This window comes from Dromaius novaehollandiae, chromosome 1, assembly GCF_036370855.1.
Source record: "Dromaius novaehollandiae isolate bDroNov1 chromosome 1, bDroNov1.hap1, whole genome shotgun sequence".
NCBI lineage: Eukaryota > Metazoa > Chordata > Aves > Casuariiformes > Dromaiidae > Dromaius > Dromaius novaehollandiae.
This window is the reverse complement of record NC_088098.1, coordinates 4009022-4033346: the sequence shown is the minus strand read 5'-3', so window position 1 is coordinate 4033346 and position 24325 is coordinate 4009022. Positions and strand designations below refer to the sequence as shown.

At 42.6% G+C, this 24325-nt stretch overlaps 1 protein-coding gene across 5 annotated transcripts; it reads right to left on the bottom strand.

Annotated features, from left to right (window-relative positions):
* Positions 1 to 3804: 3804 nt before the first annotated feature.
* Positions 3805 to 22143, bottom strand: OPTN (optineurin). Of its 5 annotated transcripts, none has more exons than XM_026119278.2 (14): positions 22016 to 22143; positions 21467 to 21690; positions 19401 to 19603; positions 16677 to 16832; positions 15211 to 15287; positions 12937 to 13071; positions 11691 to 11775; positions 9838 to 9953; positions 9006 to 9155; positions 7731 to 7824; positions 6859 to 7017; positions 6051 to 6181; positions 4997 to 5079; positions 3805 to 4757 (listed from the first exon to the last, which is right to left on the bottom strand). In XM_026119278.2, exons 2-14 carry the CDS (start codon positions 21630 to 21632, stop codon positions 4636 to 4638), a joined length of 1677 nt encoding a protein of 558 aa, XP_025975063.1. In that variant the 5' UTR covers positions 21633 to 21690; positions 22016 to 22143; the 3' UTR covers positions 3805 to 4635. The 5 variants fall into 5 exon arrangements, with proteins under 5 accessions (XP_025975063.1, XP_025975061.1, XP_025975060.1 ...); XM_026119276.2 differs by having other exon boundaries at positions 21467 to 21693; positions 22016 to 22130; XM_026119275.2 differs by having other exon boundaries at positions 21467 to 21693; positions 21876 to 22113.
* Positions 22144 to 24325: the final 2182 nt, after the last annotated feature.

Sequence of the window (24325 nt, the reverse complement as noted above, 5' to 3'; positions counted from 1 at the left end):
GCGGTCACCCGGTGGCCCTGCGCACGCGCCTCGGCGCACCCGCCATCATTAGTCCTGGCAGCCTGGCGCCGTCCGGCGCCATCTTGGTCGCGGTGGGGCGGTGACGCGCTGGGGTTGGGGGGCGGGGTGGAGGGGCGGGCCTCGTAGGAAGGAGGGGCAGCGCTGAGTGATGTCACGGGGGGGAGGATGACGACGTCATGCCGCTGTCATTCGCCTCTGCGCGGCCCCAAGCTCCCCCTGCGCCGTTGGCTCCGGGTCAGGCTGCCTCCCCCTCAATAACTGCTCTCCGCCTGGTCAGAGTATCCTGCAGGGGTTACTGCAGTAGGCACCCTAGTGATGAGAGAAATCGTGTAATAAGCAGCACCTGCGTTAATTCAACAAATTAAAACCTACGTATTTTTGCCCTGTGCAGCTGATGGGACTCTGTAGTCTGTCTGGTTCAGTATTTTTTCGGTACGAGCAACCACAGTTCTGCAAAAAAAATATTTCCAAATATGCCTGAGTTCATTGTTTCAGTCTGGACCAGCTTGCATGAGTTATAGCCAGAAGTCACCCAGAAATTGCCCAAAAAAACAAAGAGGAAAGTTGGAGCTCAGGTTCCAAGGGTCTTGCGCTAAATCCATCCAGTAAGATAATAGATTTAAAAAAAGGAGCTTGTCTCGGCTTTTTAAAAGCCTACTGTTATGAAAGATGAAGTATGGGCAGAAATTCTGTGGTAGCTGAAGCAATCAAGAAAGCGTTCAGCAGATGATAGAAAAAATCTCAAGATACTCCGAAATATCCAAAGCAAAGAGCAAAATGTTCTGCTGAATAGGTGAAATGCTCTGTTGGCTGGTAACCGGCAGTCCTTGCCCCAGGGAAGGTAACGGTAGCCTAGCCCGAAGTTGGATATTTCTTCTGGTGGTTAATTCAGGTTTCATGCAAATGTATTTCTCTTCCAAGCAGGAATGGAGGAGCCTGAGCAATGAGAAACTGCAGGATCCAGCAGAAGAACGTGTGAGCGCTGAGGGCCCAGGGCAGGCTGCTACGTGCAGCCACCTGGCTGCGATGGAAGTAGGGGGAACACACCTTGCACCCCATCTTGCACTGGTGGCAATCAGCAGGCAGACAACAGTACGCTTGGAGATACCCGGCTCTCCTACTGCAAGCGTTTCCCTAACTGCCTACATCCTAAAAGCAGGCTGCTGGTGATGCATGAGTTAGGTTTTGGGTTTTTTTCAAATGTAGAGGGCTGGCTTACCTGTTTTGCCCAATATTGTTTCTCAATTTTTTCTGTCTTGGGAGTCAGAAGAGATGGGTTTATATTTTCCCTCCCTCTGGCTGCTGATTGCATTTGTGACCCAGGCTGATCACAGAGCATCACTAAATCCCAGTAGTCTCCATCTTCAAGCAGTGACGGCTTGCTACATCTGAAGTATGAGATCTGCAAATCCAGAGTTACCACTTTTGAGCTTCCTGCTCAGAAGTCTCAAGCCCAACCTTGGGGACCCTGTTTCTGGACCCTTCCCAGTCTGGGTTTTACATCTGAAATGAAAGGAAACACTTCTGTTTCCAGTTCCACATGGAAACAGAGTACTGATAATGGGACATCTTGCTATACCAGGAATGTGTCTCGTTAAAAACAGGGCTATGTGAACAGATAATATTTCATGGATGTGTAGTATCCTGTGACTTTAAAGGGCAAATATATTTTATCTTAACTTCCATCTTAGGGAAAATAAATATGATATACTCTTAAACCTGTGCTAATGAACATCTGGTAGCCATGGTCACCTGTCATGACAGACAGTAACCACTCATTTGTCTTCTGTGTTAAATGGACTGTAGTTAACAGTGATAGAAGAAAAATTATCCTCCCTATTGCATAAACACATTTCAGTTTATTTTGATTTTACTCTTCACAGTTTCTCATCCCTTCTCATTGGCAACATTAGATCTAGTATCCTACCTTTCCATGAAGACCTTCTTCAGCTAATGCCCATGTCTGCCTGTTAGTATTCTTGTGCTTAGATCCATTCTTTTACTGAAGCCTCTTAAAATGATTATTTTTTGGCTTGACAAATGCATAAGTAATTCCTGCTTTGGCCTTTCACATTTATATGCTGTGTTTTTATTAAGGTTAATGCTCCTCAGATGAAATCAGCTCTATTATCATTCTGTTAGACTGATTTTGGCCTTGTAGCACTCCCATCAAATTTTGATCATTGCCAAATCCATAACATTCACAAAGCTCCAATAATAAAATTGGATTCAAGGAAAAAGCCCATAAATCCTACTGTCACAGGGAACTAATTAAAAGTCAATAAGAGATTGCATCTGCTGAGAGTCCTCGTAATTGATGACGGTTGCAATGAAGCCTATGAATATCTCTTCACCACAAATTTAAGTCAGCACTTGCATTACTTGAAATTATGGATGAAGCTGTGTGATAACATGAGCTATAACTAACATAAAACAAGAATCCAGAGTCTACAATACATAATTAAAATAACAATGACAACCACCAAAACAAAAGCTATTCCTTACTTCAATTACACAGAGAAAAAAGGGATTATTTTTCCCTCATATTGGTAGCTGAGAATTCATTAACAGCATGACATGAAAAATGTTTGTCTTCTCCCACTAAAATATACTGGAGAAATATTTTTTGGGGTCCAGGAAACACATACAGATATTTTTCTTGTGTATATTTTAAGAATATTCTTCTGCTTAGAGTGAAACGTAAGTGTTCATAGAATTGAGGTCTTTTTTTTAAACTAATCAGCTCTAGGGAAAATTGTTTCTATTTCAGGCTTAAAGCAAAATATTGAGACACCAAACTTTCTAATTCTGCTACTGATCTGTTCAGTGTGGTTTCTCCTCTGTGATCCTCCTTTTGGATCTTCATCCACAGGAAAGTTCTGAGAAGATAGTATTTACCTGCAGATACCACTGCCCATAAATGATTCAGGCTTTCTAACTCTGGCTACCCAGAATCTCTAAGACCAGTGCACCATCGTGTCAACAGTAAACAGTAAATCAGGATAGTTTCAGGCTTATAATTTGCACTTTGAAGTGGAAAGGTGAGCCAAGAAGTAGTAAAGTGGTATTAAAAATAAAATACTCAACTTTCATACTCAGTTTGTGTGATGATCCCCCCACTACCACCTTTACTTCCAAACAGCCTGCCCTCAATTCTAGAAAGAGAATGAAGTAGATTGGGCACAAACGAACCTTGCCAGTGCCACTCTGAGCCAGCACAGACCTAGCACAGAACAAAATAGCACTGATTTAACTGTTACTGGGCTATAATGAGTTTAAAGTGTGCTCTCCTGACGTACTCACTTCCAGAGATCCAGTTCTGAATAGAGGGGAATCTTTCCCTGCCTCAAGGTTTGCAGATCAGACCAGAGCCATTTTGAGGGTTCTTTCCAACTAGGCAATGCCAAAACGACCACACTTTCTTTTCTTCAGCAGCAAGCTGATGCCATAAGAAGAAACCATTTTGCCAGCTCAAAGTTTTTGTTGCATCCCTTTGGCTTCCCTTCTCTGGCAACTTCCAACACTGCAAACGTTCCTGTTTTTTAAATGAAGCTAAACTCTTCATTTTTATGGATCCCAGAAATTTCCTTGAGTTGCTTCCTGCCTTTCATGCTGGTTCATATTTTGTTCATATTTTCTTCCCCTATGTAACAGCAAGTTAGAATACAAACATGTGAAGACATGAATAGAACTAATACACTGCAGTTCTTTCTACACCAGCTTTTGAGCCACAGGTATTTGCAATCCAGTTTAAGCCTCTAAAGTATTCACAGGTAGAGATAATTTTATACTTTAATAGATTTATTTTCAGACATGAAAGTCCATTATACTCCTCTTTTTAAATTAGGTTACATCAATCTCAGCTCTTTCTAGCATGATACTGTACAGGTTCAAATGAATTTATTATAATAAAGAAGAATAAAGACCACACCTTAAAATGAACAGTTCTATAAAATTAAGTGACTTGAGTACACCAGTAGCTACATATATCAGACCTAAATGATCTGTCTTAAACCTTGCCCACATCTGGCTAAAGCAAGAAGTTACATAGGCCATCAAAAATTTAACATCAGATTAGCATAGTCACAAGGGCAGCAATAAAACTGCCATCTGGAGAAAGAACAGGGTTCATTTCAATGCATACGACACTACCCCATTTTACTGAAAGCTTCTTGAAGAGTATTTTTAATGAATTACCTTCCTGATTAATAGTATATGAAAGCTGAAGTATGTACGGGCTTCAGTATCCCATTTCCCTTCTGATTTCAATAATTCAACCCAGTGCTGTAGGTCATCACTTGCATGTCAGCCATGAGGGCAGAGCATGTCAGGGGAATGTTACTCAAAGTTTTCATTGCAGCAAACACACTGGGAATTCCTTAATGCATCCATTTTGTTAGCCTACAAAAATTCTTTTCCTAAAGCAGATTAAAACAAGACTAATGAGTACAGGGCAGGATGGGAGTCTTACCCTTTTCCCATTGAATTAATGAGAAAAATCCTGGAAAAAACCCTTCACTAAAAGTAGAGCTGACTGTTATTCTAGCAGGAAGAAAAAAAGTGTATTTGTTTGGCAGGTGAAATTCCAGTATATGAAGAATTGGAGGGCATCACTCAATTAATGCAGTCCATAACATGAATCTGCAGCGTGTCCAGATCAGGCAGAATTTCTTCACATTTGGGACATGAATACACTGAGACATTCCGCTGCTGTGACCAGTCTTGACTACCAGTTCCTGCAAGCAGAGAGGAGAAAGGATTACCTGTTATTTTACTTGGTTTTTCACTCTTTTTGTGCAATAGATGAAATAAATCTGGCTTGCTCATAACTGCCAGACAATCGTGCTCCCTGCAACTACCCCATTGCCAGAATAACCAAAGGGAAGTTGGGGATTTGCTTGCAGCCAAGCAAAGCTATTTTAAACTGAACACAGCAAGGCCTGGCCCTTTGAGCTAGGGAGGCTGCTTACTGTACCTCTTTGGACAAGGTGAGGTGAATGTTCCCGATCTCCCGCTGCCCTGGCTCCATGGCGATTCTGCATCTCTACCAGAGAGTTTCTGAGGAAAATAAAGAAGTGAATGGGGTGGGTAGTTAGAAGGACTCAGAAAAAAGACTGAGGAGAAGGTGTCTTTCCTGTTGTCTCCAGAAAAGGTAAGAGAATCAAAATAAAACAGAGTTGTAAGTAGATTGTGTCAACCAGTAATGCACGTAATCTGCACCTGCTGCTCAGAAACAGGACGGAGAAATCAGGCTGCTGCCTGCTGAGATATGTAGGTGCCAGTGTCCCGCTGAAGTCAGCTCCAAACTGACACCAGTGGGATTTAGGCAGCTCTGCACCCAGGGATCCGGGGCACTGTCCTCTGGAAAATTCCAAGGAGTTGGGCCATTCAGAGGCAAATTTGATTGAAGTGGAAAGGCAAGTTATATAGGAAAAAAGATTCAGTGCACAGTTAACACAAAAAGTAAAGATTGATTCTTCAAGTTCTGGACACTATTCAGTTGTACTAAGTACCCATGGCTTCCACAGGATATGTGGAGGACACCTAGTTAATACTACTTTTTTCTCTTTTACCATTAAATGTGCTAAAAAGGCGAATGCCCAGGATATCACAGAATTTAACACTACATGTGCTCACATAGCACTACCACCTTAAACCAGCAGCAGATACCCCTGTGACACATGCAGCAAGCTTAGCTGGAGATTCACCACTAAAACTGAGGGCAGAACCCTAAGAAAAGCCTCAAATGAACTAGCAGAGAGAATTTAACAAGTATGAATCATCCAAAGTGAAATCTTGCTAGGGCAACCAAGGACTAACATACCTTACAGATATTCTATCACAAAATTAAAATACAGGAGTCAGTCAACTCATTTTTTTCTCTTTTAAAATTCAAATTAACCAAGAAATAAATGTCTTGAAGCTTGTCTAGTTTTCTAGGGAGATGCTAGCAGGAATATACTGGTGAGCTCCAGCACACAGGGTAACAAGACAATCTAACGGTAGCTCAGCTAAGCAGCATCTCTCACCGGCTGAGATCATCGAGGTTTCGCTGCTCTTTTAGCAGATATGCCAGCTGGATGGCCAGCTGCTCCTTCTCCTCATGGATCTTCTCTCTTGCTGCCCTCTCGGCATGGAAGTCAGAACAATAAACCTCCATCTGATCAGAAAAATTAAATCGCATTGAGAACTTGTAACTTAGGCTGAACCATACCCATGTATTACACACCAAAATAGCAAACCCATATTATATCCTGCATCTACTTAAAACACTCCAGCAGCACCTACAGGCTGCAGTGAAAGTGATGACCTGCACTACATGCAAGGTGAAGAAGATTCAGCAGCTTCTGTATTTAGACTTCAAGTGCTTTGATCTGGGCCAGTGCTATTGCCCTCTGGTGTACAGACATACAGTGAGAAGGTGACTCAGCTGATGGTACAGATGCTGGAAAGAGGCCAAGATGCTGGTTCTGTGTCTTAAATGGTCCTTTTTAGGCCCTTTTCAGTTACTGCTTACACACTGCCTCAGGTTTGACTAAAATCTTCCCTAAAACGTATGCAGTGATTCCTAAGACAGTGGTTTTAAATACACAAATATATCTATTCCCCACTCATTTGTTGTGCCAGACTCCAGCATACACAGTTCCTCCCACAGAACTATAGGATACGGTGACACAGGTTCTGCAGGGATTTGCAAGGCAGACTGCATAAGGGCATTATGCCCTGGACTACAGCAAACAGATATAAAAAATGCAGTGAGTGAGCTAGTGGATAGCTCCTCCTAGTTTCTGAATAGTGGTCAAGGGCACCATCCTATTGCTGATGAACAGCTCATACCTGAGCACGGAGCACAGCCATGGTTTCAAGGTCCTCCTCTTGCTTCACAATTATCTGCTTCATTTCATCCATCTTGAGCTGTTTTGCAGCGAGGGCTTGTTCTGCCAGTTCCACCTTTGCAGCAAGTTCTTCCAATACAGCTTTATCCACTCGGTCCAGCTGCAAGGAAGAACTGTAATTATGAGATGATCTCAAAATGTGACATTTCCTGAAGTAGAACAGTTTGCTACTTAGTCCTCCTGCCCTTGGGAAAGCTATCAGCTCCCTGGTCATCAAAGCAACTGAGACTAAAACAGCAGTGGTGATGGATATTTTAATTTATAGATTTGTTTTGAGCTCTTAAACTACATTATATCAAGCCAAAACAGAACTCCCTAATGGACACTGCAAAGGATGTTTTCCCGCTTTCCGAAATTATAGTGGAGAATTTGGCACTTAGATGGAGCCACAGTTACAAACAGGGCCTCATTGTGGTAGGCATTCTGTAATTTTAAGATTACACAAATATTTAGAGGTCTGCCTTCCCAGGTTTACAAATTACGATACAGGAACACCCATCTGCCTTTATATATCACTGCTTTCTATGGGCTGCACTGCAAACTGCACTGTAGATTAGACCCTATTTAGAAAACAGCATGGAAGTGCTAATGAATAGATAAATTTTCAATAATTGACAGCACAGGATCTGTGTTTTTCAGAGCAATGCTGAAATTGCAATGCCGGTCTCTTTTTCAGAACATACTATGTTGCATGCTATGTTAGGTAGAAGAGATGACAATTATGTCACGCTTGAATCTGTTCCTAGATACATTCTCCCATCCCTTCCCCCTCTACTCCTAATTCATTGTGATTTCTTCTTGTGATGACTTTACCTCTTTGAGTTTCATTTCATCGATTGTTGTCATTGCCTCAGTGAGTTCAGAAAGGAGTTTGTTGTATGCATCCTGCAAGCTACTAAATTTTGCCCTGTTTGTCAAGAGAAAAGAGGTGAAAGTTTGAAACACTTCAAAATTTTTGAAAGATTTTGCGCTCCTTTTAACATATTCCATTTTGCAAAACTATCTTGCTTGTCCCAATGAAGATTTCTTTCATTCCTTCCTAAAATTTCAGTTCCCCCAGCGTTTAAGAGTTAGAATTGTATCCAGAAATCTAAATAATCTATCAGACTTTAGAGAAAAACAACCCAGGTTCTTACAAATGAATCTGCATCTCTGATGAGAAGAAAATTGTGCTCCATCTCTCACAATCTCTCTTCCAAGGAGTCGTGTGCTGCTCCATCCATGGACTGAGTCCAAACAAATGTTCTTACTGATCTTCTGCATGTCAGATTAAAGAATCCCTCACCCAATATTTTTATACCAAGTTCTCAAATTCTGTTCCAAATTTTAACACCTCTTTTAGGAAGACATCCAAGTCTTGACTTAGAGACTTCAAGTGAAGGAGAATTCACCATCAAAGGAACCAGAGAGACTCCAAAGATAGTGATCATCCTATCAAGCAGCCAAAGACAGGCCCTTCAAACAGGTCAGCCTCTTGGTACAGCTTGGACTGGTATTTTCAGTCTTTACCTGGATTGCACAGGGGAAAGAGGCAGCCAGAGCAAACAGCCAGTCTCTTTATCTCAGCTTCACTCCACGCTTCTCTCCTAACCACAAGCGTAGTCTAGGGGCTGTAGGCCTCCCCATTACTGTCACTTGCGCATTACTGTCACCACCTGACTTGTCTTTACCATGCTAACCTGCAGACCCATTTACACCTTCTAGTCAATGAGACAGCTGTTGTCACTTGTCAGCTCCCTCTACCTGTATATTTAACCTGATCCCAAACACTTCTACCTCTCCCTTAGACTTTATGACAAAAGGAAGATACAAGTCAGAGCTTACAGCACAAATTTCCCTAAGTGAGGGGTTCACTGGAGAAAAGGACTCAGTCTGGGCCTAATGTGGAGACCCCTGATTCAAAACATCATAGATGTTGAGGTAAATGCAGGTTTCTAGTTCAGACTCTACAAACAAACATGGTTTCATCAAAGGGTGCAGAGCGCAGAACTCATATTTCGGATTCAGTTCCCCTTTGGCCAGGATTCTTTTGATTTCCTTTCCTCACTGACAACAGATAACCCTCTGAGGTACAAAACCAAGTTATACTTTTCTTCCTGTGTCTTGGCTTGTTCCAGCTTGACCTCTGCCTGAATGCTCTCCACCTGAAGTTCCAGCTTCTTGGTGGTGTATATTAGCTGCTGCTTCTCATCCAATTCTGACGCAGCAGCAGAGCTTTTCCTTTCGAGTACTTGGCACCTGACAGAACAAGGAAAAAAGGTGGTGACCTCTCCTGTTCACCTTTTCTTGATGGAGTTGGCACTGTGGGCATCATACAAAATGAATCTCTGTGTGTTTCATTTTAAAGGCTTATTTTGATGAAGAACAAAGAAAGACAAAACTATGTCTGTACAGAGCCATTAGAATACAAAGCTGCTGAATCCAACACTTTTTTTCTTATGATTATAAATCTTGAGCAACTGGAATTTGATAGAAAACTAAGCAACTGAAGTAAGGCTCTTGTATCTACTTTTTATAACCTATAGAATTCATTTTCAAAAATACTGAGAGAGTTCATGTGAAAAGGGTCATAACTGGGTTCCTTAGCTTCTTCTCCTGAGATTAAAACATGGATTAATTATATGAAGAGGTAAAGAAGAAAGATTTGACTTTACATACGGAAGGGTTAAAACCCAATATTCAACTTAAAGGCTTTGGGTTTCTATTTCTAGAACTAGGATGGCAGCTCAGATTTTGTCAGAATTACTCAATTTCTGCACTTGCTTTTCTACTTACAAAGGAAGAGCAATCTCTTACAGCACTTCTATGAAACGGATATTTAAGTTGATATTTGTAGAGATGGCGAGTTTCCCATGGTGGGAGTTGTCACAGAAATGTATACAGGGTGTAATAGCAGAACTCTTGTTTTTCTGATCCTTACTTTTCTTGAAGCTTCTTCTGAATCAATTCTGCTTCTTTTAACTTCTCATGGGCCTCCTGAAGCTCTTTAAACAGAGCGCACACTTGCGAATTCAGGGTTTCTACTTCACTGCCAACCTTACAGAGAGAAAGTGAGGAAAAATGAGGAAAATTATATATGGACAATTCAAGATAGGAAAGTTTCAGGCTAACTAAGAGATCTAACCACAGGAAGTACCATTCTTCCTCTAGAGAAAACAGCATGAGTCACTCCACACCATTACACTTTATGCTCAACAATAAGACCCCTTCTGCAATGCTTCACAATTACAGATTATTCGTAAATATGGCAGAGCACCATTTTGACTTAACGCTTTCATAAAATCTGGGTGACTCAAATACAGCAGTATTACTGACTTTCCAGTGTTGGCTAGAATATAACTTATCCAGATGGGAAACACATCTGCATTTTCTTTCTTAGAGTTCACAATTTAAAATACATACAGGCATTTACTGCCACTCTTCTGAAACGACCCCAAAGATAACACTATTACCACTCATTCATGAATCAACTTTGCAAAACAAGAAGAAAATAATTTCTAGTAAAATTGTAATTAGCTTTGTTGTGAGTCTCTGGCTCTCTCATTTGGGCTTTAAGCCATAGGAAGAGCATTAGACAAAACACCCAATTAGTTAAATTTTCTGTTGTCTGCCATCAATGCCTGAGGTGTTTGCAGATCTTCAGGGTGATTCACTTCTGATGGTCAAATGTTCACAAAAGCAGGACCATTTCTTACCTGATATGGGCAGGATATTGAACCATGTATATTCTGTACTGACCTTGTTTAAATCAATAATCACTTACATCATAGTGTACTCATACCTATCTCCTTGTTCAATACAGAGATTGAAAGATCCTAAAGACAGGTAAAAAGCAGGAGGAGGAAAGAAACAGCAGCTATGTTCTCCTCCAACCCAACACATGCAGGACAGAGTCCCCATGAGTCCCCAGAGTCCCAATCCTTAAAATATATCCATATATTTTAGAAGAGGTGAAACCTTGGACTCCTGCTGGTCTGTAGACTCTGGAGGTACATCCTGGAGCTTTCCTAAAGAAACACTTGAATCTCATAATCATTCTAGCATCAGTTTAATTGTCCCTAGTCCTGTAGTTTTCAATGAAAATGCCTGATCTTCTCATAAGCATGAAAAGTTTCCAGCCCATTACACTCAGCCTGGGAGTGAGTTGGGTTGCTGTGGCTAAAAAGACACATAATGTAGGCACATAAATTAGTCTGAATCTGGAGCTGAATCCCAGCCTCAACATCCATTCAAAGCCTTTACTGAAAATAACAGGACTAAGTTTGTCAGCAACTGCATCTCAGTCCAAGATAGTTATGCTCCGCCATTATAATGGATCTCACCAAAACTATGTAAAAAAAAAAAAAACCACCAGGTGCCATATGAGCTCTACATCTAAAGTCTATTTTACAGTTTGCTGCCAGTGGATTCTGACCCAAAAGTTGACCTAGCCAGCAGTGAGAAAGTTCACCCAGTTTAGAAGACTTCGTGGACCTGGAAATGACCACACTCCTCTCTATTTAGTGGGCACAGTCATGGCACAGAAGCATACCTGGAATTATGCCGTGCTTCCCTAATTCTTGGCTATCAACCTTACCTCTTTTTGGTGTCTGGTGTAATTTTGAACCACCTCTATGATCTGGATTGGAGAGTTCAAAATTCATTTCCAGGCCCTGTACGGGATATTTGTCCTTCACTCCATGTGTACAAGCAGAAATCTAGGCCCTGAGGTTATTGTCCTCACCAGATAAGCTCTAAGTTTTCACACCTCAGCCCAGGAGGACAGCTACTTACAGCCTCTGAATGGTCCTCTTCTTCCTTCTCAGTTTGAGTCCCACTCTCCAGACAGTTGCCTTCTTCTTTCTTCAGCTTTGACAGTCTGGAAATCAGAAGGATCCAGTAGTGATGGATTTGGCCCATATTTGAGTGAGATTGTGACTGTTCAAGGATTTCATACAAGTGATGTACTCTCATTCTAACATCACCAGCACGAACGAGAGACAGAACTGAAAGCACAAACCTGCAGGAAAGCCCGTGTGAGCAGTGGGGCTCCTGAAGAACACTGGGCACCCAGCATGTGAATTTAATTAGAACAGATGTACAAGTCTGCAGTAGCAGTGAAGGACAGTGACATTCAGTTGTAGTGATTCTGCCCACAGAGATCAATCTTTGGTACAGTCCAAAACTGCTTACCCTCTGGAAATGGGTCAGTCTGTTCACTGAACCCATGATTAATATTACCTCTATTTTCCTTTGATATTTTCAAAGGCTGAGATTTCTAAGAATCATTTGGCTATGGCTCATTACCTCTTCTAGGAAGACCACGTAGAAGCAATTACTGTGAGATGAGCCTCTTACAGCAGACGGTGTTCAGAAAGTCTTACTCTGTCTTTACAAACAGGGGATCTGGGGACAGCTACTGCTTAGACAGTTTCCAGACCTGAACAGTCATGCTGATTTACACCAATATAACTGAGCTGAGACAGACCTTCATGAAAATCTGAGTGGAAAAATGATCTCTTTGATAAGTTTGGAATTAAATTTATTTTAGACATTTCTAAGGAGCTTTTCCAAGTGCCTCACATAATCACTAAATTTAGCTCGCCAATGTCACAAAGAAGACTGTAATCCCTGCTTTTAGGGAGTGATTTGCGTAAGGCCCCACAGATGGGTGATTCATACAGAAGCAAATAATTATGGAGGCACAAGTGGAAACAACATCCTCAACTAGTCAGAATATCATTCTGACTTCATCTGGGGACGGTTCAAACCCAAGTGGAAACAGATAATTTGTCCTGATCTGTACGGCTAACAGGAAGTAATAAGACGATATGGAAACTCTCTTGCCAAGAGAGGAGAATCTGTGATTTATCCCTGTCAGGACTATGATAAAGAGAAGTTATTACTAAGGAGCACTCAGGAAATTTCCCACACAGATCACACTGATATTTCAGCTTGTCTCTGATCAGTCACAGACTTGGTAACTGCAGCAGCCCTGAAAGAAAGCAGCTCAAATTATTACAGTGCATCTATTTCATACCTCTCCTTGTGATTCTGCAGCTCCTTCTCAAGGGTCTCCCTCTTCTGAGTTTCATTTCGAAGGCAGCAGAGCAGCTGGCTCACAGTTAGCTCCTCAGACTCTAAATTCTTTGCTTCATCTGCAGGCTTGCTCCTGCTTGAAACCAAACCAGCTGTAAGTAACAACAGCTATGATTTTACTGCAGCACCCCCTTACCCCTAGTGCCGGGACCCAGTCTGAGAGGCCACACTTTCACACAGTGCTGAAAACCAACACTCTGAGCAAACAGGTCATTCTCAAGAACCACGACCTGCCCACAGGCTGGTAGCCACCATCTGCAAAAAGCCCCCATGTGTGCAAACACAGACCTTGCTTTGCACAGCACTCAGACAGTCTTTTCCATCAAGCTGGGGAAACAATTTTGTATTTAAGCAAGGAAAACAAAAACAGTATAGACAGCACTAAACACAGTGCATTTATTCTGACCTACTTTGCATCCCCTTCTTCAAAGTGTTGCTCTCTGTTCCCAGAATAACTCCTTTCCAATGAAACATGCAAGATTTCTTATCTCTGTCTCACTCCTTTCCAGGGAAAGAAGGCACGTTCCATCAAAAATGAGCACTGGAAATTGCTTTCTTTTTCAGATAAAATCTGTTCAATATTTCACCTCCATCATATTCTAAAGCTCTTTTGAAAATCATATTAGGCTAATGCAGAAATGGTCCGAAACAAATACAAAGCTCCCTGAAAAATACAGAAAGTTAATTCCCTTGTGATAAAATACTGTATTCTTTTCCCTCACATGTTTATGTCCACCCAGGCAGAAGGTCAAAAAAATATGGTGAGATATAGGTGCATACACTGCGCATTTCAGAAGCTTGGCTGGAAAGCAGCATGTGTTTAAAACTTCATTTCTGTAGTTCAGAACAGAAAGTAAACTATAGTCCTGTATGTGCTGCTGAGATCTAGAAATCTTTGGTGAGCAAAGTTCAATACCAAAGACAGTGTTCAGCCAGGATATTTTAAGTAGATACCTTTATCAGGGGATTTTTACTGCATGCTTCTACTCTTACAGAAATAAACCTATCATGAGTGAATCATGTTTCTCTGAACTTGTTAACAGCAGCAGTCTAAAGTTTCAATGCTGGACAAAGACACGTGGTGACAAGAAATATTGTAAGGGGCACATCTACCTCCTGTTATTGTAGATATGGCATAGATACTCATCAAAAGGGAAGCAAGTCTTACAGAGAACATCTCGTAATCAGTGTTCTCACAACCCACTGCAAGTGACAATCTGAACGCTTGCAGCCTGCTCTGTGGTCACACTGTCACTGTGTCTCTCTCCTCTCAACTATAATTATTTGTTTGCTTGCAACGTCTTAACTGAATTGTAACTTCTTAACTGCATACTGAGGGACAAGTTTTTGTGTCATTATGTTGGAATGCTGATCTCTCTTGCAGTACTGTGACAGGGGTTCAAGGAAAAACCTTTACCGAGTGCACAGCTTTCTAGCCTGCTGTCTCATTAGCATTTTGTATCTCCTTCCCTTTCAAAAGCAAAGGCCACGAAGTAAGTAAGAGAGTTCAGCCATAACCATCTAGCTGTTAAAATGGGCACTATCCAAAATGGAAACCTTAATAGCATCAGCTGTCTATGTCCACAAAGAATAAAGGTTCAGCTAAGGGCAAGAAAGTCCCTTATGCCCTGGAGCTGACGTAAAGATCAAATTTTGAGAGGTACCTTAAAAAGATCACTGATATTTTAAGCCTGGTAATTTGAAAAATGGGACTGTGTGATTGTACTGTCTGTCTACCCCACCGTAATATACCTCACACTAACCGCGCACAAATAGGACAGATGGAGTTCAGCTTTGAAAGACAAGACCTTTGATTCTTACAAACATCATGATAATTGGGTACAGAACAGATATTCTAGTAGAGTCCTCAGTGACTAGAAAGGAGGGAGTATTCAGCCTTCCTCTTTTCTGTCTGGCCTCTCTTGAAAGCCTGAAAAGTATCAGCCACTTGACTGTCAGTGTGTACTTAAGTGCCTTGCCAACTGACCAGAGTATTTACTCTCTTTTATCAGCTGGTGGGCCAGGTGAATATAGGAAAGAAAAATGCCGCAGAAATGAAGGTCTTCCTGACATGGTAGGATGGCAGAAGTACGGCAATGGAAGGATGCAAGGTCATAGAAAAACAGGATTTACTAGCTCATTCCTCGTAGGAAAAAACTGTCTTCACTAAGAGCAAAACACGTTACAGAAGTATGAATCACAAGAACATACATACATGTAGATAGCAGTGTTACTGGTCATTTCAGCACTGTTATCTCGATTTTCTTTTGCAGTTCTATTTATTTCTCCTTCCTAGGAAAGAAAAAACACTGTTAGCTTGGTATTTGAACCAAGCAGGACTTACAGTTTTCTTTACTTCAGTTAAGGAAGCAAGGAAAACAGGCAAAATTACTATAATGGAAATTAAAATAACTGAAACACAAATTCTACAGATCAGTTTCACATCTGGAAATTCCGAAATATTTCACATGCCATGCCTGCTATCTCTCCAGGATCGATCAGACAAGAGGAACATCAGACAGATTCGGCCTGCTTTAATCCACAACTTATGCCCCAAAGACGATGGGGCATCAAGGAGTAAGAGCCAACATCACTGCAGATGACTGAATATAAGCCTAAAAACCACTCCCCTGCCTCCCAAAGAGAACCTCTCTTTTACCAGTATAAAACACAGTGCCTTCTCCCTGATCTTTGTAGATCAAAGGAGAATCTCTATAGCAAAAAATGAGAACACATTCTTGAAGTCTTCCTGCAGTCTTAAGTTTTCTTTGACAACTCCAAAACCTTAATAAGCATGTTTTAATTAAATTATTTTAATCTCTCATTAGAATTGTCCTTTCCAGAGAGGGATCCACTATTATGGAGATAGTGGAGACCCACATTTTCACTTTTCACATTTTGCCTATGAAAATTTCTCAGATATAAGAATAGTAGAAAAAGTAGATTTCTGTGCCTCTATGGCACACTCTACAACTTTGCAATAAAATAGTCTGGACTTTTAGTTTTGCTTGACCGCATCTTTACGTTTTCTGCCATTCCTGAAAGAAACTGACCCCCCTCTATCCCTAAGTGTTGCCCCTTAATAAAATATAGTACCAATATTCACAGGAACTCCAATTAAGATAAGACTCCTGATGTTAAAAGATACATACATTTTCAGTTAGTCAGAAGTCACCTCCTGGACCATTTTTTCCAGGGAATATTTTCAGCACAATGGAGGCTAGCTGTGAAACCCATTTACTTTTGGCAGGAAAGTAGAAGGAGAAAAGAAGATTCCCAAGTCCTTTACCACTACATCGTGTAACATGCATGTGCTCCATGTCAGGCGATGTGAGAGGCCACGCAACCCTTCTCCCAAATCCAGCATGCCTGTAGCTTGTACTTCTGCTGTTGCTGGTAGAGTTTGCTATTCCTTCTCAAAGAGGCATAAACAGTTTTCATTACTTTGAGATTGGATTCATCCTTTCTACTAAAGGAAGACAGGGTACTAAATACTTCAAACTTTGTAAAAATGTCATCGAGTAAGTAGCTACATCTTTACCTCAATTACCCTCAGACCTGACTTTTTCATCAGCTAGCCTGGTGCACAAAGAAAATCAAGTTGGCAAAAGCAGGAAGACCAAGCCGGAATCAAAGTCTTCTGCTGCTGCTCACTGCATTCTCTTCATTCCCCGCACTTACATTCATCCCAATCTCCACAAAGGAGTCCTCTGCTGAGTTGTTCAGCTTGACCTGCAGTTCTGAAATGATGGCGAGCAGATCTGCCTTCTCAGCCTGGAGCCGCTGCACCTGGGATTTCAGCTGCCTCGCTTCCTTCTCAGGAGTCAGGCAGCCCTCCTGGGACAAACGAAACCCTGCATTAGCCAACAAAAAGGAAATACCGGCAAAGGAGCAGAGAGGCTGACATGTAACAATGATGCCTCACACGGCTTCTTCTCTCTTGAAGTTCACCTGGAAAAATCCAGTACTGAACCCTGAACTAAGCTTTTGTCCACTGGATAGCAAGAAGTCTAAACTGTGAAACCAAGTTATCAAACAATGAGGATCATGCTTCTGCAGAAGATGGGCCTGGTTCTCTGAATGTACAGATAATCAGGATGTAAATCTTTGCCTGAATCTATGCCTCTCATCACCATAAAGTGTCCCAGGCCATCCCACACTTTCTTCTTTGGTCCAGAATTTTTGTGGTTTTTTTTCCCACCCCAAATCCTTATTCCTCTTTTCCCAAATCCACCTAAGATTGTAGGTAGAAAAAAACAACAAGCAGGGAGATTTTTCACATGCCTCGCTTTCAGCCTTCCCTGTACTCTGTCTCCACACAGAAATCTCTCCCTATATCTTTGACCTTCTTCCTACCTTCCACGAAGTCTCTCTCCCTCAGAACTTCTCCCCAAACTTAGTCTCACCTTCCAATCATGACTGTGACCTTCTGCCTCTTCCCTTTCCCCAGGATCCTCAAATCCCTAATCCAGCCTCAACATAACTTATTTTTTGTCTCCCTTATATGCCTCTCCCCGTTATGAATCTTTCCCTGCAAATTGTTTCTTCCTCATTTTGTAACCTCTGCCTTCTAACTCCTGCCAATGCCTTTATTACACCACATAACATCAGTGTAAATTCTGGACAATTCCCAGAGTCTAAGTTACATTCTAATCTATCATTCATGCCAAATCCCCAAACCCTTGCTCTGCTGGCAGTTTCTCTCATCCTACAATACTCTCCTATCCACCTGACTTGCTGCTGCCTCTGATTTTGTGCTCACGTTATAAGAGTATGCGACAGGAGTCAGCTTCAGTGAAGACGAGGGAGCTTTACAGCAATCCCTGCTCACAGAAGTTTGGTTTTGAGAGAAACCCTCCTATAAGTGCTCGTTTATCACTAAGGGAAGCAACACAATATACCTGTGATTTGCCTTCAGTGAAACAGAGGCATCACTAAACAGTAGCAATGGACTATAATCTATCTGAGTTGACAGTAAAATACAAAGGTGAAAAAATTAGACTAATTTTAAATTAGTCTCTTATTGTTAGAGAACATTGTTTTATGTTCTCTTTCTCTAAAAAAATAATAGAAGAATTAAACTAAAACAGAAGCATTCACAACAGAAAGCAATTTTGGCTTAAATGACACTGTCATCTTCAAAATCATGAAGAGAAATAAGAGAGTGTCTAAGCTACAGTTGTCACTGACTGATAAAACTGCAAAGAATCCGTCAAAAACCAAGGCTCACTCTTTGAAGCTCTTGGACATGGGACAATTAAGAGGCACTTATTTTTACTTAACTGGATGTTGGATTACTCCAGCAAGTTGGTCACCCAACCGAAAACAAATGCTTCAAGCATCCAAAGAACAAGACATTCTAAAACAGGCAAAAGCAGGATATTGCCCCTACATCCCTTTAGTATCTCTTCCAGATTTATGACATTCTCAGTTTGCTTGAAAATCTGGAACATGACTTTTGATCTGTTTTCATAACAAAGTAGTACTTACACAATCACATGATCTATACGCATCTTTCTTCCCCTTCTAACTTCTGAACTCATCGGCCAATTTCAACTTACACAAGGAAAAACTTCCTATGGAGTTCCATAACATAGGCAGGCAGGAGAGAGGGAAGGATCTATTAGTGGCTGTTGAGAAGAAGGCTAATACACTCATCCTTTAGCGGGCAACAGACAACCCACATGGGACCTGCAGGTACTGGACACCAATATTCATCAGTCTGGCTCCACATGAAATCTCTTGTTAAGCAAGTCTTCACATGACTATCCGGGGCACAAAGCAGGTTTTGTTTCAATAGGCTTTGTTTGTAGTTGTTTCCTGTACTATATGCAAATTGATGTTCCCTGACTACTACGCAATCATCTGCAAAGTTAGAAATTACTTGTTATACGGCCACAGGTAAGACAGAAAGAGACAGCACAGTCAGACTCAAGTGGAGTAACTAAAGAACAAATCTAATCTGGCTTCAGTAAAAGAGCTTTCACAAGAAGACAAATGCAATTAAAAGAAAGGACCAGTCATTTTTTTGCTTACATTTCACCTTATCACTGGAATGCGGGAAACTCAAATACAGAAGCAATTAAACTAGCATGCAAGATAGAGAATCTAAAAAGGGAAGGAAGGGATGAAGTCGAGGGACACCCAACAGCAAGCAAGATAAAGAATTAAAAGTTGGCAGGAAATGTACATGTGTTAATTATCTCAGTTATGGCCCAATTTTCTGTTACTGCACTCTGAGAAGACCAGCTTCATAAAATAACTCAGGCCAACACTTATTGTTAGAGCATAAGGATAAAAATGGAGCATGTGAACAATACTCCAGACCTCCCATAGGATGAATGGATCTGAATGCTCCAGACTTCCAGTTTAAAAGCCTGTCAATCCAAACAATTCTTTATTTACCATTTCAGCTCCTTCTTCTCTTTCTTTTAAGCTCTGAATTTGTTTCTGTAGCTGTTCATTTTCAATGCATTTGGCTAGCAAGCACTGCTTAGCTTCTTTAAATTTTGACTCGTAAAATTCACGTTCTTCTTTCTGCTTCTCTCGCCAGACAGAAAGTTCCTTGTATCGGTCCTTCATAGCTTGGTTACGTAACTTCATGGCTTCTAAATGGTAGCCAGAGACAAGACAATGATTCACATTAATACTCTGCCAATGAAACAGCAGATTTCCTCAACACTGGGCTCAGCATTCTTCAGTATCTACTAGATTAGCAATACTTTGGTATAAAACAGGGACCTCCTCCTTGTGTGTCTTAAACAGTGAACCAAACCTAAATTTATTGTAGTTCCATAACACTATAGTAAATAGCATTAAAACAGTTGCTGAAATCACATACCTGCACTCTCACTCCGTGACTTATTGCTAAGCCAACAAGTATAGGGCTTCTTACCTTGCTGCATGCGTTATTTACAAGATTAACCCAAATGAAACTAGTCAACTTTGGAGTGCAATTATTCTTACTGTAGAAGTGTGAGGTTCAGTGGGGAAAATGTGCATTCTAGGCTGGTAAATTATTGCATTAAAAAGGATGCAATCAAATTGAAAGTCTCAATTACGTCTAAAAACGTTCTTCTTGAGACTTGACTGCAAGCATTGGTAAGAATACAATCAATAATTTTCAGCAAAGTTAGTTCCTGGCTGGGAATCGTGTGGATATGTCAGTCTGCTTACAGAATGTTTATGAGATTTTTACAGAGAGTCAATTAAAATATTTCTGACTTGCTTTTTAGACCAACAAACTCCAATCCAGGAGCTTGAAAATCTTTTATACATTTTATTTTTTTCAATAACTTCCATTATGTCCTGATGTCATATTATATACAGCCAACAAGGGCTTCAAGAAGGAATTAGGTGATGTAAATGAATGTTAGCATGGAGAATCATTCTGCAAGGTGTAAGTTAGAGCAGCTGAAAATATGGTCCTGAAACATGATCTTATAGGATATGGGACCTTTCAGCAGAATGCCAGAGGTACCCGTAGAGGCTACTTTCCTGTCAAAGATACCCTTGAGACTCCATGGCAGAAAACGTGGAGCAGGCCTACAAAGGATTCAGATGAAACTGAGATGCCACAATTTAAAATCATAACACACAGAAAATATGCAAATTCATGCTCTGTTGCCACATAAACACTGAGGTACCTCCATCTCCTACTCTGAAACTCCTCAGATCCCTTGGGTTTTGCTCTATCCATTTTCAGGAAAACTATATATATATATATATATATATATATATACATATAGATGTATCTCCTACACCTAAACTCATGGGTTCCAGAAACAAAGTTCTCTCCCTTCAAAGGCTCAACTCATTAGGCATTTTCAGGGAAACCTGCTATTGCTTTCTACCAGATAGACTCAGCCATGGCTGCCACTTCTTTTTAAAGTACAGAAGGTGCCACCACAGCTACATTTCTTAGTGATTACTACACATAATGCAGGATGGCCTGCTTGAATTCCCCTCTCTGCCTGAGATGATTCAACTCCTTTCAGAGAGCATCCTAACCCAAACTGTCCTGGGCACGGTGCAGTACCCACCCCTTCTGACGCAGCTACAGCAAAATGTTTGGTCAGTCTGTAATGGAGCTGCCCAGCGGTCCTAAAACACAAACCATAAAAGCTTTTAACAGTTGCTGAGTAAAGACAGCTCTTTATATCACGTGATAGCAAAACAGATTTTTCACCTCACTTGCTAAAATGCACAGTGCTATACTAATTATGTCGGTAATTCCCAAGCAAATAATTCACCCATAAATTGAGCTGTTCTCCCCCTATTCTTCCACATGGATCCAACTTGCTGTGTCATATCACACCGCCCTCGCCTCTTGCAGGGTTGCCTCTACATTGAAGGCTCCCCAGGTACAAAATGTTATCCAGCAGGGGCAAAGGAGCACCGAATTCACACTCGTATGGCAAAGAAGCCTGCAGAAGAGAGCCGGGCCTTTTGCGTTTCAGGGATGTATTCACCTTTTAACTCGTTGTTCTCGGTGATGAGCTCTTTCATCTGTTGCACCATCTCTTCCGGTGTGTACGTGCTGAGGGCGGGGGAAGCCGCGCCGTCCGGGCCGTTTTCCATCCTCCTCCTGGGATGCTCTCCATTTTCAGCAGGACGGCTTTGCAACTTGCCAGACATCCCTGAAGCGGCTGCGATGAGGTTAGCGCGGAGGAAGATCCGCTCCCTCACCGATGAACTGCTGAGAAAAGAAAACATAACCATACTTTCGTTTTATCCGGGCGAGCAAGCCGCACAACTCACTGTGATACGGAGGCACCGGCCAACCCTGCTGACACCACCACAACACCTGCCAGGAGCATCAATATCGCATTAACCCCTCACAGGACCACGCGGAGGATGCGCTTGTGTCCCGGAACAAACCTCGGACGAGGTCCCCTTCCCGCGTGGGCCCCCTTCTCCGTGCGTGGCCCGCACGGGCGGCAGGACCCCGGCGCTTCGGGCCTACCGCGGCCTCAGCGGGCCCACAGCTCCCTGGGGTCCTCCGCCAGCGACCCGCTCACCACGCTCACGGCGCGACCATGGCCCGCGGACAGCCGGCCCCGGTGGCTGTGGCGGCGGCGGCGCGCGGCTCAGCTGACCACCGCGTCCCCGCCTACCTCCGCGGGGATTTCCTGCGGAAAATCCGCCCTGCCCCGGCCGCCTCCCGCCCCGCCGCCCCGGGGACCGGGTGCCCCCAGGCTGCCTCGGGCCCCTGCCCTGCCCCCGGGGCTGCTCCCCCAGGGCCTTCTGCGTTTCGCAGCCCCCCGGCCCTGGGCGGCCGAGTCCCCTGCGGCCACCAAATGGCCTCACCGAATCCCCGCCACAGCATGCCCTAAACCAGGCCCGCAGGCAGCGTGTAGATAAGGGAGGCCGGGAAGCCCTAGCCCTCTGTCAGGGGGACGCGGCAGCCCCTCTGCCGCCTGCAGGTCTCTAAGCTGGGCCCGGCAGAAAGATCCTGCCGCACTGGGGAGGGCAAGGACCACGCTGGGCTTAACGCAGCCTCGGGAGCTCACAGCCTCGGGAGATAGGCTCAGCTCTGTAGAAAGAGTCATGAATGCCCGTAATACCATCCTGAGAGCATGCTGCGTACCAAGAGAGATTGAAAAGTCTTGGATTTTGTGCTGGAAAAAGAGACAATAGGGACGGAGATGACAGAGGCCTGCAGAGTCAACAGTGGTATCAAGAAAGATGATCAGGAAGTGTTTCTCATTACACAGAAATTAAAAGGGGCACAAAAACACGATCAGACAACAGGTGGAAAACACACAAAGTGCTTTTCACACAGTGCATAATTACATTTTAGAGGTTATTGCCATGCGATACCATGGAGGCAAATAGATCAGGAAGGGATTAGCCACACTCAAGGTATATAGGCCCATTACTGACTGTTAGCATCATACCTGGATACAGTTTCTAGTCTGGAAAGTCCTTAAAGCTGTTTGGCAGCTCCTGGTAGGCAGAGCTAGGAATGACAGTCCGGTTAACACATTCCTTTTTCTCTAAACCGCAACCACCAGTGACTGTCAGTGACAGGACACTGGGCTGGTAGGATCCTACAGGGGTTGGTAGGGCCTTAGAGTGGCTGTTCTTGTGTAATAGTTAGGGCCAATTATGATGTTTTGGTTCCTTTGCTTTCAACGGAATATGTCATTTTAGCTAAAATGTCTGCTTTCCATAAGGAGGATGTCAGTCTTTGATTAAATAACTGCATGGCTCAAAAATAAGGTCTTTTGATTTGGAAATGTTGCTTTGGTATCTCCTAGGAGCTGTGGATCGAGTGCTCTGCCATGAAGTCATGCCCTTCTGCAGACTGATTTCCCCCGCTGCCCTCCGAACGCTGCAGCCAAAGACTCCTCCGGCATGAGAAAGAGGAAGGGCTGGTGCCCGGTGGAAGGTGTGATCTGACAGGGACAGATCCATCTACAAGGCTGCCAGCTGAAGAATTTCAGCATTCAAACTCCAGAGACAGGTTCCAATTCACCCTAGAAATGAAACCAGCAACCATTTGGGACTGTCTAAGGGGTAAATAGCAGTTCTGACAGCAGGCTTATGTGTGACGAGTCCATAATTTATGTGCTTTCTGCTTATGCTGCTAGGAAAGGGAATCCAGCCCCTTGCAGGTACACTGGGATCTGCTCTGCCTGAAGGAGTGAGATCTCAGGTCTGTGGTGAGGTGCTGTATGTGCCAAATGTGCCAATTTTGAAGCACTGAATTTTGAAGCATAACTGTGCTGAAGCTTTCCCCCTTCGCAGAGCTCTTTCTGAGCCAAGTCCATTCTTTTATGCACATGCCTGAGTTAAGTGAGGAGGGTGCGAGTGTGGGCTGGAGGGTGGTTGGGATTTGTGTTTGACTAGTGTAGGCTTCACTTGCTGCCCCGCTGAGCGTGGGCAGACTGATGGTTACTGATGCTGAGGATACTTAGGTCAAAAACCACCTGTGTGGCCTAGTCTGTGTATTGGCTTTGTAAATTTGTTCTGAATTGCTGTCCCCTCCCCATCACTGCATCCATGGCTGGTGTATTAGACAGGAGTGCACAAGACTTAGGGAAGCAGTAGAGGTAGTTCCTGTGAGGACAAGGGGCAGAAGTATTAGCAGCTCATCATGGATCTTTATTTGAGCTCTGGCTGAGCCAAACTTTTGCAAACTGCAGGACCTTACTGTGTGTGTAACAAAGGCAAAAGAAGAGCAAAAAAATCAACTGAGTTTTACTTGCCAGAGCAATTAAAAAAAAATTACTATTTTCTTATGCTTCTGGTAGTACTTGCTTGTTTCTGCAGTAATCTCATTTTTTTGTACCCAGAATCCATTTTGGTAACAGATCTTATTTAGA

What these genes read in the sequence shown, in the direction of transcription:
- OPTN (XM_026119278.2), bottom strand. Translation starts at nt 21,632, where the DNA reads ATGTCTGGCAAGTTGCAAAGCCGTCCTGCTGAAAATGGAGAGCATCCC. An exon ending in TTGTGGAGATTGGGATGAAT is followed by an intron (nt 15,288 to 16,676) that starts GTAAGTGCGGGG and finishes TTTCTTTCCTAG; the next exon opens with GAAGGAGAAATAAATAGAAC. An exon ending in ATGAAATGAAACTCAAAGAG is followed by an intron (nt 7,018 to 7,730) that starts GTAAAGTCATCA and finishes TCTTCCTTGCAG; the next exon opens with CTGGACCGAGTGGATAAAGC.